This window comes from Triticum dicoccoides, chromosome 4A (assembly GCF_002162155.2).
Source record: "Triticum dicoccoides isolate Atlit2015 ecotype Zavitan chromosome 4A, WEW_v2.0, whole genome shotgun sequence".
Classification (NCBI taxonomy): domain Eukaryota; kingdom Viridiplantae; phylum Streptophyta; class Magnoliopsida; order Poales; family Poaceae; genus Triticum; species Triticum dicoccoides.
This window is the reverse complement of record NC_041386.1, coordinates 254,913,841-254,931,143: the sequence shown is the minus strand read 5'-3', so window position 1 is coordinate 254,931,143 and position 17,303 is coordinate 254,913,841. Positions and strand designations below refer to the sequence as shown.

The window sequence follows — 17,303 nt, the reverse complement described above, 5'->3', positions numbered from 1 at the left end:
TTTTTAATTAATTAATATTTTAATTATTTTAATTATTATTTACTTATATATATTTTTTATTAATCCTTTTTTTGTAAAAATGTTCTGGTGCTAGGCCCACCAGTCATTGGCACATGGGGGTGGGACCCAGCTGTCATAGGCCCCTATGGCCTTAGCGGGCGGGCGCTACAGGCGCGGGTCAATGGGGGTGGAGCGGAGCGGAGCACGGGCTCGCGGGCGCGATCGCTGGCGGCTGCAGGCCAGGCGGACGTGGCGGCAGGGGCGCGGGCAGTAGTGCCTGAGGCCATGAGCCGGCAAGTGCGGCCAGGGGGCTCGCGGGCGCGATGCCGTGTGCGGCATGCAGCGGCGCGGGGCGCGATGAGTTGTTGCGGGTGCAGGCATCGGCGAGGGGACGTTGTGGTCACCGGGGAAGGGAGAGGGCGCGGTGGGCACCGGAGTAGGCGACGGGCGCGCGGGGGGAGCGAGGGCGACGAGCGGCCGGGTGCAGAGGAGCACGTCGTGAGCGCGCGCGTAGGACGAGCGAATGGAGCGGGCATGTGCCACAGTGGTGATGCAGCACAGGTGAGCGGGCGTGACTGTGGCCATGCGGGCGCGCGCATGCACGACTGCGCGAGGAGCAGAGGCGGGCAGGGGGAGAGGAGAGGCGGGGGTCTCATCGGCGGTTGTGTGGAAAGGGCAGCGGGACTCGAGGAGGAAGACGGGGACGGCGGCGAGCGACGGTGGGGACGAGGCGACGGGGTCGGGGTGGTGCGGGGCTCCGGCGATGTGGCTCCAGGCGGCGACGATGTTCAAGCCCGATCCCGATTGGATCGGGGAAGAGGAGGAGTGGGGGCGTGAGTGGGAGGAGTGGGAAGGCGACTGGATCGAGGGGGGTTGTGAGGGAGGGGATTAGGGTTAGGTGGTGGGGTAGGCCATATAGGCCAGGGGAAATGGGCCAGCTGGCTATTGGCCAGATGGGCCAAACGGACCAAGGGGAGGGGGTTTGTCCTTTCTTATTGTTAGTTCTATTTTTATTTCTTTTTATTTATTTTCTTGTTTCTGTTTTCTCATAGTTTCACCCTTTTATAGTTTAAATGAAATACAAAATTAGTTCCTAATTTAGTTTTAATAAATATATGCCACTGCCCTAATAGTTTTGGGCTAATAATTAAATTAGCTTAATATTTTATTAACTAAAAAAGGCATTTAATTATTTGGTTTTGTTACTTTTTTATTTACTTCAAGCAATTAAATACTTTATAAAAATGTGGTCTCCACCCTAATTATTTATGCAATAATTGGCACAATCCGAATATTTTAGTTTTAAAATTTGAAATCCTTTATCATTTGACTTAAATTCAAATTAGGATCTGAATCGGTTTTGGACTAACACGAGATTATCAACTGTAACCGTGGTGATGTGGCATCATTAACGTGGCATTACTGTAGCCTCACTATCCGGGCGTCACAACAGATAACGAAGCTTCATGTCACATCCTCCTGAAGCCACTCGGGCTGAAATAGGGGTGCACACGACCGAATCCCATTCGATCCAGAAACCTTCAGATGTCAAGCATCTAATGAAGATCTCCGATGGAGCATTCCAGAACTCGTCAACAGCTAGATCCGTGAGGGCCGGCAACCGGCGGAACACCATCTTAGAGTAAAAAGAACCCAAGGACCCGCATAGAGGCCTTCCGGGTACATCCCGCAACGCCGCCCGGTTCATGCTTCTCTCCTTAACAACGGCCTACATGGCACGAAGATCCAGTTGTAGTGGATAGATCCCAGTCCGATTTGGATGCAACTGCTGTCAGATCTGATGGACTTGCCGGCCATGTAGGGGCAACCCGATCTGGCTGAGGCACATCGACGGGAGCCCACTGAGACCAAAAGCTAGCAGCCGAGGAGGCACCAGCACCAGCACGCCACCAACAGGAAGTGGTCAATCTGCTGGAGTGTCGCCATGAGGACCGCGGATCAGATGCCAACCAGGATGCGCAATCGCGTATGGGGCTGGGAGGCGCTCCAGGATTGAACAAAGAGGTAGCGGCGTGAGGAAGGGGCGTCCCGTCGCCACCACCGGCAGCATCAGCGAGGGGAAGAAGCACAAAGGAGGCTCCCTGTGATGGCGGCTGGGAGTCGCCCCGTGAGTCGCTCAAAAGAAACTTGTATTTAGGAATGGATGGAATATGCTCTACATTGCTAGCCCCCGCTAGAATTGTTGGGGGTGGTCCATCCATAGGAAGGGCTCTGCCCCTGGGTGGTGGGAGAACGGTGGTGCAAGAGCGAGCAAATTTTTTTCGAGAGTACCCCAAAAGCGTACCATATTTTTATAGAAGGCAGAGAGTATAATTACAAAAAGCCAACCACCAATGCAAACATTATAGGTTGGCACCCACGCAACATCAAAAATCGCTAGACTACTCTCTCACGAAAGGATCTAATCCTCCAGCTCCAATGCCTGCAAGCTTCCATTCTTTGATCTCGGCTAACACCATCTGAACTAACTCTGGTGGGGTATTTTGTTGGTGAATTCTATTTAAGACCCTCGCGTTTCTTTCTTTCCACAATGCCCAAGCAGTGGCTAAGATGAAGGAGTCGAATCCATGAAGAACCTTCCTCGAAAATCTTCCTCTTTGCCGCAGCCACCAATCAGTGAACTTCTCATCCGTGTTTGGCACCTGCACATTAACCTGTAGAGCATCAAAGCATCGGTGCCAGACCTCTCTGGCATAGACACAATGGGCAAGAATGTTATCCACACAATCGAGATCTCCTAAAGACATGTGAAGCAGGCAGAAGGCGCATCTTGGAGACCATGACGCGCGCGTCTATCACTTGTCCACAACCTATACTGCACCATCAGCCAGGCAAAGATCTTGTAGCGTAAGGGGGCCCAACTTTTCCAAATGCATCTTGCGGTGGGTGAATCTAGGAGCCCAAGGCATAACCGGTTGTAGACCGATTTGGCCGTATAGCAGCCGGAAGCGTCGGCCGGCCAAATGAACTGATCCGGCATAGTTGCAATGATCGGAACTGTGGCCAATGCTTGACAGAGATTGGCCACCTGCATATGGGCCATGAAGGAGAGGTCGCCCTGAACGTCGTGGATCCACGCGTTGTCCACAATAGCCTGTTGCACTGTCCTCGTGTTCTTCTCTCGGGTCCGAACCATGGCACTGATCATTGGAGCAATCTCACTTATCGTAAATCCATGAATCCATCTATCCTTCCAAAAGTAGACATTTTCACCATTGCCCACCACTATTTTGATCATGCTATTGAAAACTAAGCTGGCCGCATTGTCTTTTATCATCCCAATACCTTGCCATGGTCTCTCGTGATCGACGCGCCTCAGCCATTCCCATCTAACTCTCAAAGCTAGAGCTTGCTTCCTGATGTTCTTGACCCCAAGGCCCCCAAAGATCATGGGACGGCAAACCGTGTCCCAGGCAACTAGACACTGGCCACCGTTAGATTTTTCTTTGCCGGCCCAGAAGAACGATCTCAAGCACTTATCAATTTCCTCGAAAACCCATTCTGGAGCATTAAGTACCATGAGCTGATGAATCGGACGTGCCGGGAGTACGGACTTTACTAAGACGAGCCATCTGGGTTTCTGCATGAGGCCGCGTTGCCAAGTTGGTAGCAGTTTTTTGGTTTGGTCGACCAACGGTTGCCAATCGGCCCAAGTCAGTTTCCGGATCGCTAGTTGTATGCCCAGGTACTTGCATGGGAAGTGTCCCATCTCACAGTGTAGCAGGTTCATCACACGCTATCTTTCATCATCAGTTCCTCTGATAAGCACAGTCGTGGTTTTGTTATAGTTGATGCGCAGCCCAGCTGCTTCACCAAAGAGCTCAAGTGCAGTCCGCACAAAGGTCAAATCCTGCACCGAAGGCTTAATGAATAAGACCACATCATCCGCGTAAAGAGAGAGCCTCTGGGTAGGTGTTATTCCATGCAAGTTGCTAATGACTCCCGTCGTAGAGGCTTTGACAAAGAGTTTCGAGAGTGCATCCATGGCCACCACGAATAGAAGCGGGGAGATTGGGTCTCCTTGTCGCAGCCCCTGAGCATGATAGATGGTGCGTCCAGGTACACCATTGACTATAACATTGGTATTGGATGTGGCAAGAATTGTGGCTACCCAATGTAGCCAGCGAGGTCCAAAGCCTTTAGCTCTCATGACTTCGAAGAGGAAAGGCCAGGAGAGCGAATCAAACGCGCGAGAGATGTCGAGCTTGAGAAACAGTCCATGCTCCTTGCTTTTGAAAACTTTGCGTGCCACCTGCCGCACTAACAAGTAGTTATCATGGATGCATCGACCTTTGATGAACGCCGATTGGTTAACGCTGACAATCTCAGGCATCCTTGCTCGTGCTCTAGTAGCAAGCACTTTGGTGAATAGCTTGGAGAAGCTGTGAGGTAGACTAATGGGTCGAAAATCTCCAACCGTTTTGGCATCCGCCATTTTGGGAATAAGCACTATGTGTGCCTTGTTGAGCTTGCCAAATCCCCTGCTATCTCCCACATAAAGCTTGAGCATCACCGCCATGATATCCGGCTTGATCACCGCCCATGCCTTCTGGTAAAATGCGCCAATAAAGCCGTTAGGTCCCGGTGCACGGTCCGGGGGGATGTCCTTAATGACCTTCCAAACTTCCTCCTCCATGAAAATCTCTTCTAGTTGTGTGAGATCAGCAGCTTCCATATCAAGGGCTTCCATATCTAAAGAGTGCTCCCTGTGATGTGCCACACCCAGCAAATTTTGGAAGGAATCGAAGAAGATCTGTTCCTTCCTCTGGTGATCCGTTACAATCACCGACTCATGCTCAATATATCGAATGAATTTCTTAGAGCGCCTGCCATTAGCTGCCAGTTGAAAAAGTTTTGTGTTGGCATCTCCTTCCCGCAGCCACCTGATTCTAGATCGTTGCCTCTCGATGGTCCTTTCCAACGAAGCTAAACCCAGCAGTGCTAGCTTGAGCGATCTTCGCAGCCATAGCTCGGCCAAGGTTAACCTCCTGAATTCCTGCACCTGATCTAGTCTGAAGATTACCCAGTTTGCAATGGACATCAAGACCTTAATGTTCCCAGTACGGCGCTGGCCCGAGGCTTGGAGGTAAACCGCCGCATTACGAAACAGGGTATCCAATCTTTTAAACGGATCAACGATCGTCTCGTCGCACACCTAAGAATCTTTGATCGCATCATCAAAGCCCTCTAACTTAGTCCAGTAGAGTTCAAATCTGAATCTCTTCTTAGGGCAGAAATGCATGCTAGTAGTTAGATGCAAGGGCGCGTGATCCGAGACACTCAAAGAAAGCGCTTGAAGCAGCTTGTCCGGGTGACCCAGATCCCAATCAACCGACACTAGAATTCTGTCTATCTTAGTCATAGTCGGTGAATCTCTCTCATTCGACCAGGTGTACATGCAGCCATGCATGTAGAGCTCCTTTAGTTCATGATCATCGACGAAACTCCTGAACTTGGACATCATCGCCCTGTTGATATTGGTATTGTTCTTCTCACACGTGTGCAATATCATGTTAAAATCACCCATAATGAGCCACGGGCCAGGGCAAAGTGATCGCCGATTGGCCAGCTCCAGCAAGAACTGGGTTTTAGGCCCGTCACCTTGAGGGGCATACACCGCAGTGATCCACCAAGTGGAACCATCCTTAGCATGCATGAGAGCCATCAGAAAGTTAGTGTCATACTGCACATTGTCCACCGAGAGGATGGTGGTATCCCACGCCAGAAGAATCCCACCACGAGTTTCCACCGCCGGCAAATACACAAAGCCGTCAAAAGACCGGCCTAGGTCCTCAATTAGCATAAAGTGATCGATTACATCTAACTTAGTCTCCTGGAAGCACACAAGGTTAACTTTCACCGTGGCAACAAAGTCCTTCACCGCCTTTCTCTTCGCCGGATTGTTTAGGCCACGCACGTTCCAACTAAGGATTTCGGGGTTGTATTCCATCTAAAGTAAGTCCACCACCAGCACCGGCACCACGCGTCCACTGCTTAGACCGCAGCGATTGCTCTGCCCTATCTACCTTCCAACTCTGCAGCCGACGGCAAGGTCTTGCCAAATAGCGCAGCAATCACCCGAACATGCTGCTCTCTGAGCGGGGAGTCGAACAACAACCTGAGCTCTTGCACTGCCTCCTCATCTGGCACCATATCCTCCGGGACTAGACCCAACGTCTTTAGGAGCACATTTTCTGCAGGTTTAGGCTTGGCCGGACCAGTGCTAGCTGCGCCGATGCGCTTTGCTGCGCGAGTCATGCGCTTCGGGGTGAATGGTTCAGCATCGGGTCGGAGTGTCGACGCCTGAACCTCTTTCAGCAATGGCGGCGCGAGCTTCTTCACTATGTTGGCACAAAAGGTCTTTAGCTTGTCGAATGCCACTGCATCTTGACCATTTAAGTTCTCCGTCGTGCCTCCTCTCTTACTGCTTAACTCAGTAGCCACAATCGCAACTTGCCTGTCCTGCCCCTGTTGCACGGATGCAGAAAACTGCTCCTCAGCAATAGTAGTCTCGATGGGGGGGGGGGGACGTGTGCTGTCCTTTGTCGCGGTCTGCATGAAACCCATCAGTCGGTGCATGTGTGCAATCATGCAGCAACCTCTCATTGGGACAGCCAATCGCCCGGCCCCACCACATCCGGTGCCAGCAGCACTCCCACCGGGTCGCCTTGAGCCTCCTTCGTGCATGTAGCAACACGTGGCTGGACGCCCACGCACCCCCTGCCCTCCTTGATGCACGCCGAATCAATAATGGGGGCAATCATTGGTACCTCGATCCCCCCAGGCTCAACAGATTTGTCTGTAGCTGTGGCAGGTGTCTCTTTTCTCGTGGCTTCCGCCTCTGCCTTGTCGCTGATTGGTGACTCAACCTCCTATTCCCTCTCACCAGTAGGCAGCGCGATCACCAAAGCCATCTCGGTCGCCGTGTTTGTCCTCTCCACCGCAGTCCTAAGAATTGTCCCCACCTGTGTTGCAGCGGCCCCGATTGCAACTGGGACAGGTGGGTCCTCCCTTGTCGCGCTTGTCGCCACCCACACAGTTTCAGTCACTACAGTCATTGCCAAGTTTTCCTGCCTTGTGATAGGGGATTGCAAAACCGCGGCCTCCGAGACAACTTGCACCGCCAGGTTGCTGCACGAGGGATTTGAAACATGCCTCGGGATGGCCCGAGATGCTCCCATGGGTCCCGCCGAAGTGGTCAAACGGTCAAAAGTTGACGGTCTTCTGGTGATCCTATCCCTTATCGTCACGCGCGGGGCCCCCTGGATGACAGGGTCAGCAGGGCCCATCGGTGGCAACCTCCAATCAGCGCTCGCCGCCCACGTGCCCCGGCCGTTAGGAGCACGGCCCCGGCACCGGAGCCACCGGCGACGAAGCCAAAATCGCCGGCACGGTTGTCGCGCACACCAAATCTCCACGGCGGCCGGACGGTGCGGTGATCCGGGCCACCAAAATCGTCATCGTCAGGAAGACCCCTCTGCCCGCTGCCCGACGAGCCGCCAAGAAACCATGGCTCTCCCGCTTCGCGCAAATCCTTGACGGCATCGAGATGAATCAACGTCTTGTACTGCAGCAGCGCAGGAGGCACCTCCTCTCCAGGCTCCGGCACGGCGAGCCACCGCAGCGTGGGGATGCCCTGAGGGTGAGCAGTCCACGCCAACAGCTTGAACGAGGACAAGTCCATGCGAGAGCAGGTTTCTGGCACGACCGAATCCACTTTGCAAGACGAACCCAACAGCTCTTCCACCACCGATCTGTCCCAGGCGTGGGGAGGGATGCCCTCAATCTCGAGCCAGACCTTAAACCCGAACATGGCGTGCACTGCTTGTGACTGGCGGTTCCACGGCCGGAAAAACAACCTGTCTCCTTCAAACTCCACTATCGAACATGCAGAAACTCTGTTCCTCAACTCCACAGAAGCAAAAACTACCAAGAAGTCTTCCGGTCGATGGAGATGGACGGACACCAGGTCGGGCGGGATGTCCAGCTTGCCAGCTAGAACTTCAAGAACGCGCTCTGCAGGGATCTCACGCCTCGCCCCACCGACGTACGCCACCATGGTGAACTGGAGGCGGCGCTCAAGATCTTCCACCGTTTGTGAACGACGCACGATGCAGATCTCTGTGGGGTCTTCCTCGGCATCGATGACAGTCTGCAACCGCGGCGGCGCCAGCGGTGGCCACACCAGGTGCGCGTCCTGGCTCGTGCGCTGCTGGGGGGAGGGGGCGGTGGAGCAACCGGCGGCGCGCCGCGCGCCGCTGCGAGGGGCACCGGGATGGCACGGTGAGCCACCTTGGCCACCGCGTCGCACCTCAGCTCATCCACCGAAGACGGGCTACGGGGCCTCTTGCAGTCCTTGGAGCCATGCCCGGGCAGCCCGCAGCGGAAGCAGACGATCTCGTTGATGCAGTCGACCCGGAAGTGTCCCTTCTCCAAGCAACGGAAGCACTTGTCCCTCATCTCCGGCGACATCGCCGGCCTGCCCGACGCGCGTCCCGGATCACTGCTCTGCTCACCCATGGCATGGCGCTTCCTCCCAAGCTCCTTCTTTGAGGGGGGCGGCTGCACCCATGGCGCCGAAGGTGGCGCGGGAACAGGCTGCGTCTCCACCTCCGCTCGCGGGCCGCGGACCTTCGAGCCCTCCGACTCCGAGGAGATCCCCAACCCCGAGACCACCGGTCGCTCACCAGATGGCCTGAAGATGGAGGTCACCGATCTCGGACTCGAGGCCATGGCGCGGGAGCGGCTTGAGTACGTGCACAAAGGAAGGAGAGGAGAGGTGGCCGCCGCGGCCGGAGTGACGCGCGGCGTGAGCGCAGGGCACGGTGGACCGCGAGGAATTTTTGAAAATAATTATGGTGGTAATCACAAGCCTACCGTACATATGGTCCAAATGTGATGGTTGAGTGGATGCCGTTTGTTGTAGAACCAACAATGCAACAGGCTAAGTTTCTAGATTTTCACTAAAAATCAAGATTTTTTTTGAGAAAGTATGATTGTATTCAAATCACGACATAATACAAAGTTCTTAACCCAAACAAGCACACCCTAACACATGCATAAACAATCAGAATAACAAAGAACACCTTCAAACAACCAGCAAAACATGAAGACCTTCTTTGTGTCATCATCCCTAAACTTTGCGAGGAGACCCATGCAACATAGTAATCTGCATCCAGACTCATGCAGGTCCTCATCTTCAACTACGCCATAATCATTGCCATGCTGCTCCCCCATTTATTCGCTCCGGCGCAAAAAAGACAAGGACACACATGTGCATCCAACACGCCTGCACCAGCCTTCGCTATTTGTAGCTTTGGGTACCGCTATATGTGTCCCTTCTAGATGGAAGAGAACTAGGATCCGATTCCGGCGCAGCCGCCGAGCCAACCGCTCGAAAAAAACAGGACATCCCTCCAGCAGCCGCACAAAGAAGGATGAAGAAACACAACAGGAAATCGTACCAACGAGGAAGAAGAATATTCGCCTCAATACAACCACTACCCATCCGAGGACCAAACCGGCCAGTGCCGATCGACCTCCAGATACCATAGCCCGCGAACTCAACAAGATCCGGGGATCCCCCACTCCGCTAGCTCCTAAACGAAGGCTAGAGCCCCGTCTGAGAGCGAACGAAGCCCGGAGGAACTTATTCAGACGTGCCGCCGCGACGACAGCCTCAGTAGCGGCTCCATCAATCCTAACCCTACCGAGAACACACCGGACGCACATGTCCGAGGTTTCCTCTTTCTCCCGCCGTCGGAGCGCCTTGCGAAGGGAGAGGGAACCAGCGGCGACGCACAAAGGGATCGGCTGCTCTTGAGATGGCCTTGCTAACCACCCCGCTCGAAGCATTCGCTAGTACTACTAAAATCAAGATTTGGCTTCATACATCGTCGTGATGTTTTTCCAATTTATTATTGTAACTGTAGGCGAATTCCCGTGGCGACGCACAGCACTTGCAAATCCTCTATGAATGCGCTGGCAACCAAAAACCATCAAGAGAAAGAAGAAATCCTCTGTGGATGCACTGGCAACCAAAAACCACCAAGAGGAAGAAGAAATCCTCCATGGATGCGCCGGCAACCAAAAACCACCTAGAAAAAGAAGAAATCCTTTGTAAGTGCATTGGCAACCAAAAATCAATCAGAGAAAAAAGAAATTCTCCACGGATGCGCTGGCAACCAAAAACCATACAGAGAAAGAAGAATCCCGAACAAGTCACCACCACGATACGAGGCGGCAGGCCTGGCTAGCAATCTAAAACTTTGAATATGCAAAAAGGTCACCACCACGGTGGGGGCATTTCCTAAACGGCGCTCTCTGCGCCCGATATAGTTCTTTGTGCAATCGGGCGCACACCCCTCCGTCCGCACTGGGCTGGCCCGTCTTACCTTTTTTTTCTACTCTAAATTCTTTCAAAAAAAGGTGTGCGGGGGAGGATTCGAACCCTTCACCCCACAATCTCTTTACGTGCGCAGTAACCACCGGGGACAACAAGCTTTGGTGATTGAGAGCATCTTTCACAGTTCTTCAAATAAAGAACGTGAACCTGTTTTCTTTTCTTTCTTTTTTTGCCGGTTTTCTTCTGTTTGTTCTTTTTTCTATTTTGTGAACCTTTTTTGATTTCGGGAACATTGTTTTGTGAACCTTTTTTGAATTCGTGAACCTTTTTCAAAATCGATAAAAAATTTGCAAATCCGTTGAACATTTTCTCAAATTTGATGAACTTTTTTTTGTGAACCTTTTTTGAATTCGTGAACTTTTTTCAAAATCCATAAACTGTTTGCAAATCCTATGAACGTTTCTCAAATTTGATGAACTTTTTTTGTGAACCTTTTTTGAATTCGTGAACTTTTTTCAAAATCCATAAACTTCTTGCAAATCCTATGAACTTTTTTTGTGAACCTTTTTTGAATTCGTGAACTTTTTTCAAAATCGATGAACTTTTTTGCAAATCCAATGAACTATTTTCAAATTTTGTTGAACTTTTTCCGAAATTGATGAACACTTTTTAAAAAATGGACGAACATTTCTACAAATTTGATGAACTTTAAGTAAAATGATGAACTTTTTACAAATTTGATGAGCATTTTCAAATTTGGTGAACTTTTTTTCAAGTTTAATGATCTTTTTTCAAGTTCAATAAGTGTTTTTAAAATAATTAGGAAATCCAATAAATAGCGCTAATTTATTGGTTCTTATACACTTCGCGTTCATTTGTACTAACTAGGGGTTCCTTGTTGTAGTGGTTAGCGGAATGGTTCCTCCTTTGTAGTTTCAAGGCATGAGTTCGAGTGACGGTACCGGCAGTTTTTTGCGTGTTTTATTCACGAGACATTTTTTCTTCTACAGCGTGTGGTGGGCCGGCCCATGAGGTGCGGCGTGCAAGTGCCAGCTTGCTGAACCGGCGCTTAAGGCGCCGGTTAGGAGCTCCCCACGGTGGGTCCCTGCAGGTAGGCAGGAGCTGGAGCCTGGAGCCTTCGGGTCATCCGAGGTGGCCCCCAACGAGAGGACTCGCTCATTCTCATCTGTGGTGTGGACAGCCCGCTCCTTGGTGGGCCGACGCCACCCTCGCGCCACCGTCACTTCAAATCAAATTGAAAAAGGCGATTATTTATTAGATAGAAGAAGGAAAAAAAAGACAAGCTAATGAAATCGTTCCGTGTTCCTCTTCGTGCTCCAACAAACAGAAGAGGAAAACAGAAGGAGTTCGTTGGCCGCACGTGGCGCCACCGAGAGACGGCCCATAAAAATCCCCAAACCAACTTCCTGGATCCCCTCCCTGTTTCCTCGCGCCGTAGCTTTCCACGGATCTTTCTTTCTCTCCTCCACCTGCCTTGGCCGCGAAGGCGCCACCTTTCCCCAGACCCGCCGGCCGACCTCTGCCTCTGCGCCGCTCGTCTCGCTCCTCTCTTGTCTTCTCTTGTCGCGTAACACAAGGCAGGCGTGGGGGGCTCAATTTGGTTTCCATAGATTGAGATTGATTTCGGTGCCCGGAGGGCGGGATGATGGGGCTGGGGCTGGGCGACCCGCCGGCGGATTACGGCTCCATCATGGCGGTGGGGTTGTTCGTCGCGCTCATGTGCATCTGCATCATCGTCGGCCACCTCCTCGAGGAGAATCGCTGGATGAACGAGTCCACCACCGCGCTCTTGCTTGTCAGTACCGTCTGCTCCTCTGCATCTCTGTGTGTGTTTGTTGTGGTTGCTTGATTTGATCCTTGCGCGCGTGGGTCTGCAGGGGCTGGGCGCCGGCACGGTCATCCTCTTCGCGTCCAGCGGGAAAAACTCGCGCTTAATGGTCTTCAGCGAGGATTTGTTCTTCATCTATCTGCTCCCACCCATCATTTTCAATGCAGGGTATGTTCTTCTTATGCAAATTACTACAGTATTTATGCACTAGTCTTGCGCTGCTTTCTCTTGTGTATCATTCATGAGAATCCTTCTCTTGAAAGAAATTGAAATTAATGAATAGGGTCACTGATTTGCTGTGCTCCATGCTGGAGCCTAACATAACTGTTCTGATTTTAGGAGTGTCCCATATTATCGATTCCTCTTTTATTGCAAAATTTGGTTTTCTAGGTTAAGATGATGGAAACTACCCAAGGTTTTCGAGTCGACTAGTCGGTCTTGGGTAGCGACTCTTGAATAGTCGACCCTGCAGTTGCGACACGTTGTTGAGTCTTGAATTTTTTTTATGACTCATCGACTAGTCGACAATTAGTTGCGACAGTCGTTCGACTCAAAAACAGTGAAACTATCTAATGCATAAATCGTACTCTCTAATAACTGAATGTGGCTATATCTTTTAGAGTAACAAGGAAGGCTGATAGTAGTTATATTAGATATTAACTGCAAGTTTTGCTTAAGGAGCCTAACAGTTGCATGACTCACACTACTCTTTTCCCCTATCCCTGACCAGGTTCCAAGTGAAGAAGAAACAATTCTTCCGCAACTTCATGACTATTACATTGTTTGCTGTAGTTGGGACCTTGATCTCCTTCAGTATAATATCCCTTGGTAGGTTCTCTCCCTCTTAAAATTTCACTCAGCATGTTGCTTTGTTGCTCATCTGTCTCACTGGCCCAATCTATCACAGGTGCGATGGGGCTAATATCAAGGCTGAACATAGGCTCCCTTGAGCTTGGAGACTACCTCGGTCAGTTCTTTAACCTGGAGTATAAACTTTTCCATTAACCTAAGTATAAGAAGAATTTCCATTGCGTGTCTGCTCTTCTTGCTTTTGACTCTTTCTGCACGTTCGCTTTTTCAGCACTTGGGGCAATATTCTCGGCAACGGACTCTGTTTGCACCTTGCAGGTGTTAAACCAAGATGAGACACCCTTCTTGTACAGTTTGGTGTTTGGTGAAGGTGTTGTTAATGATGCGACATCAGTTGTGTTGTTCAATGCAATCCAGAACTTTGATCTTGGAAATTTCAGTAGCCTCAAATTCTTACAGTTCATTGGAAATTTCCTCTATCTATTCGGCGCCAGCACCTTTCTTGGAGTAGCTGTAAGTTCTGTCCTGGTTCCACCTTTGGCTTTGTTAACTTGTCAAGTTCTGCCGTCTCACTGAATTTGTCGTGTTACTGCAGAGTGGACTTCTCAGTGCTTATGTCATCAAGAAACTGTACTTTGGCAGGTTGGTACTTGGACACATTGAATTGTGTGCTTGATATGATACCTGTGTCACCAATCTCAATACAATTTCAGATTTTCTAATATGCTTTTATGGTTTGTTCCTCTAATTTGGCATTTTTTCCAGGCACTCCACTGATCGTGAAGTTGCTATTATGATGCTCATGGCTTATTTATCTTACATGCTGGCTGAAGTAAGCACCCTGCACTACTAACTTCACATAGATACTACACAATCTGTCACTATCAGCTAGCTCTAATTGATATTGACTGGTTGCTTTGTGTTGCAGTTGCTTGATTTGAGTGGTATTCTCACGGTTTTCTTCTGTGGTATTGTAATGTCACACTATACCTGGCACAATGTAACAGAGAGTTCCAGGGTCACAACCAAGTAAGTATCTGCATTGTTTGTATCAGAAATACATGTGAATCCATCATTTGACATCTGAACTTCGCTGATGCTTATGTCATTCTATGCACAACAGGCATGCCTTCGCCACGTTGTCATTCATCTCTGAGACGTTTCTCTTTCTCTATGTTGGCATGGATGCATTGGATATAGAGAAGTGGAAGATTGTTAGTGAAACATATAGGTATGTTCTCTATCTGCTTCTTTCCATGTCTGTAGTAACATATTTGTTGTTCACATCCAGACAGTTTTGTTTTGTAACACATTTTGCTATGCAGCCCAATGAAATCTATTGGCTTGAGCTCCATTATTGTGGCGTTGGTACTGGTTGCAAGAGCTGCATTTGTTTTCCCACTATCTTATCTCTCCAATTTGACCAAAACAACTCCAGGGGAGAAGATCTCTATTAGGCAGCAAGTGAGTGTCATATTAGAAACATCTTATTTATGTTATGTCCTTTCAAGAATACTCCTGTTACTTACTTGATGTGGGTTATTCAGGTTATTATTTGGTGGGCGGGTCTCATGAGAGGTGCCGTGTCAATTGCATTGGCCTACAATAAGGTAAAATATTGTGTCTGATCTATTCCATATGTGCTTTGGGTGTAATGCATGATCGAGTTTTCTAGTCTCAGTGTTTTATCATACTTAATAAGTACTCCCTCCGTTCCATAATTCTTGTCGTGGTTTTGGTTCATTCCACAATTCTTGTTGTGGTTTTAGTTCACATTTGAACTAAAACCACGACAAGAATTATGGAACGGAGGGAGTATATGCTAATGTAACACCTCATTCTTTATTAGAATTCTGTCATTAAGAACAGATATACCAAATTTGTCGACTTAAAATTTGTGAAAACACATCATTGTGAATATGCAATTTGCGTGCCGAACTTTGTTTATATACCTTCCACCGGTACACTTCAACCATCATTGGTGAACAAATTTCATGAAAAATCATAGTAGGGAGTTGCATAATTTACGTACTTTTGGAAAAATTGAACGTGTCCTGCTTGACTGCATCTATCAGCCTGGAATACCCATTATAGCCTGTTTGGTTGGGGGATATTAGAGGTAGGGAATAGGAATTTAAGGGGTAGGTGACATATAATCCATTGTTTGATTGGAGGGCAAGGGAATTGAGGTGGGATGGGGAAAGAGAGAATTAAGGAGGTCAATTCCCACGTATCTCTTCCCAGCCTCGTCCCCGTTAATTCATGTGGGAAGTTATTTTCTCTCAAATTGCCTTTACTATTCCCACCACACACCAAACATGGGATTGGACAATTCAACTTCCCATGCCTGAACTTAGCATGTCTGAAGCAAAAAGGTGAATTCAAGGCCGGAATATCTTCTACATTCACTCCCTACTGATGGACGTTTGTAAAATAGCACTACCTGCATAGTAGCCCTGTATCGATAACCCAAAACCTGTTATACAAGCACAACCTACCTTCTTGTTTTGTCAGTATAGTTGACGTATTTAGTTGTGACATGTGATGGAGCTTAACTATAGTTAAAGATCTGAAGAAGATATTATGTGTAGGACATCTCACAATGAGGACGGGATATCCTCCACAATATTGGATTCGTTATCTTTTTAAAATAAATCACCTATCCAAAAAATCATTCTGATTTAAAAGGAGTCATCAACAAATCAAGAATGTGTTATTTCCCCCCATTTCAAAAAATTACAATAAAAAATATCCTGCCAAAAATTGAAAACATGTGGTTAAAGAAAATGATAGTAAGCATATATCTTTTTGTCACTCTTTTTTAGAAAGAAATATTAATATATCCGTTACCATTGTAATATGATATCTCAATTAGGGTGTGCGTGCCCATGTAGCTGGTCTATTTGCAAATGAAACTGCTCCAGGAAAAGGCTGGATTTTTGCTTATGTATCTTCATGTTGTTTGCATTCGTGCTTTGTCTAACTAGTCATTTTATCACTTGCAGTTTGCAAAATCAGGGCACACTCAGCTCCCTAGCAATGCTATCATGATCACCAGTACAATAATTATTGTTCTTTTCAGCACAATTGTAAGTTTCCTCTTCCTCTTAAATAATGCCATACATCCTTCCATTCAGGGCAACAAAATCTCTAATATGAACAACCACATAATATGGAAGCCAATCTCCAGACAATTACTCATATTATCACATCTTTTACGTTTCATCAGGTCTTTGGGCTACTGACTAAGCCATTGATCAGACTCCTGATTCCAGCGAGGCACCTCACTAGGGAAGTGAGTGCCCTTTCTGAGCCATCCAGCCCGAAGTCCTTCCTTGAACAGCTGCCCGGGAATGGGCCTGAGACGGATCTCGAGAATGCTGTGAGCATACGCCGCCCGACGAGTCTCCGGATGCTCCTGGCGAGTCCAACACGGTCAGTCCACCACTACTGGCGCAAGTTTGACAACGCCTTCATGCGGCCGGTGTTCGGAGGTCGAGGCTTCGTCCCATTTGTCCCTGGATCTCCCACCGAAAGCAATGTACCATTACTAGCCCATGGAAGTGAGAACTAGAGGACTGCACAGAAGAGGAAGGGGATTATCTGACAGGAAAAGAAGTTTTGTAAATTAGCTACGGTGAGTGTAATTGCTGTAAATCTGAGGTAGAACGGTTCTTCGTAGCTGCTCATTTAGGCTAATTTCCTGACCTGCATACAGTTTTTTTAGCTGACCTGCATAGAGTTGTGTATATCTCACTAGTCACTGCACATTATAAAGGAGTATTCGCCCGTAAAGTGCACCTGGAGGCTGAGCTTGAGGGAGGTCTTTACTTTTTTCAGTGAAAATACTATTTCCATGCCTAAAATATTCTGAAAAAAACACATAATCATATATTTGTAGTATACTCAGATGTGATGTACACAAAAAGGACAAATACATAGATTAAAATGGGCTTTCTCTGTTGTATTTGGACCAGATATTTGTGTTTTTCTATTAGTCCTCAAATAATCCCATTAGTTAAGGAAATCTTACACATAGTTGAAGAACATGTATATATATTTGTACGACTTTTTTTGATACTTTTTGAAACTTTCAAATATATTTGTATTCTTTTTGAAAATGGCATGGCTGACGCTAGGCGTCGCTCGACCGTATAAGGTCATGTACAATGCATAGCCTCAAGGTGATGCCTCGCATGTCATGTAGGATCGGATATGACGTAAAGTAGGTTCGGATAGGGAAGCGGGATCCTTTCCAGAAGGCGGGTGCTTGAAGAG

At 48.7% G+C, this 17,303-nt stretch overlaps 1 protein-coding gene across 1 annotated transcript; it reads left to right on the top strand.

Annotated features, from left to right (window-relative positions):
- Nucleotides 1-11,744: 11,744 nt before the first annotated feature.
- Nucleotides 11,745-16,934, top strand: LOC119285751 (sodium/hydrogen exchanger 2-like). The gene is made up of 13 exons (XM_037565083.1): nt 11,745-12,182; nt 12,265-12,383; nt 12,946-13,043; nt 13,123-13,182; nt 13,297-13,538; nt 13,621-13,667; nt 13,791-13,857; nt 13,954-14,054; nt 14,149-14,256; nt 14,351-14,489; nt 14,573-14,635; nt 16,031-16,114; nt 16,255-16,934. The coding sequence occupies exons 1-13, from the start codon at nt 12,030-12,032 to the stop codon at nt 16,597-16,599; spliced, it is 1,626 nt and encodes a 541-aa protein (XP_037420980.1). The 5' UTR covers nt 11,745-12,029; the 3' UTR covers nt 16,600-16,934.
- The last annotated feature ends 369 nt before the right edge of the window (nt 16,935-17,303 follow it).

Bases quoted from the DNA above. Each gene is read 5' to 3' on its own strand.
- LOC119285751 (XM_037565083.1), top strand. From the start codon at position 12,030: ATGATGGGGCTGGGGCTGGGCGACCCGCCGGCGGATTACGGCTCCATC. The intron at 13,044-13,122 runs GTAGGTTCTCTC...AATCTATCACAG, and splicing joins CTTCAGTATAATATCCCTTG to GTGCGATGGGGCTAATATCA. The intron at 14,055-14,148 runs GTAAGTATCTGC...TATGCACAACAG, and splicing joins AGTTCCAGGGTCACAACCAA to GCATGCCTTCGCCACGTTGT.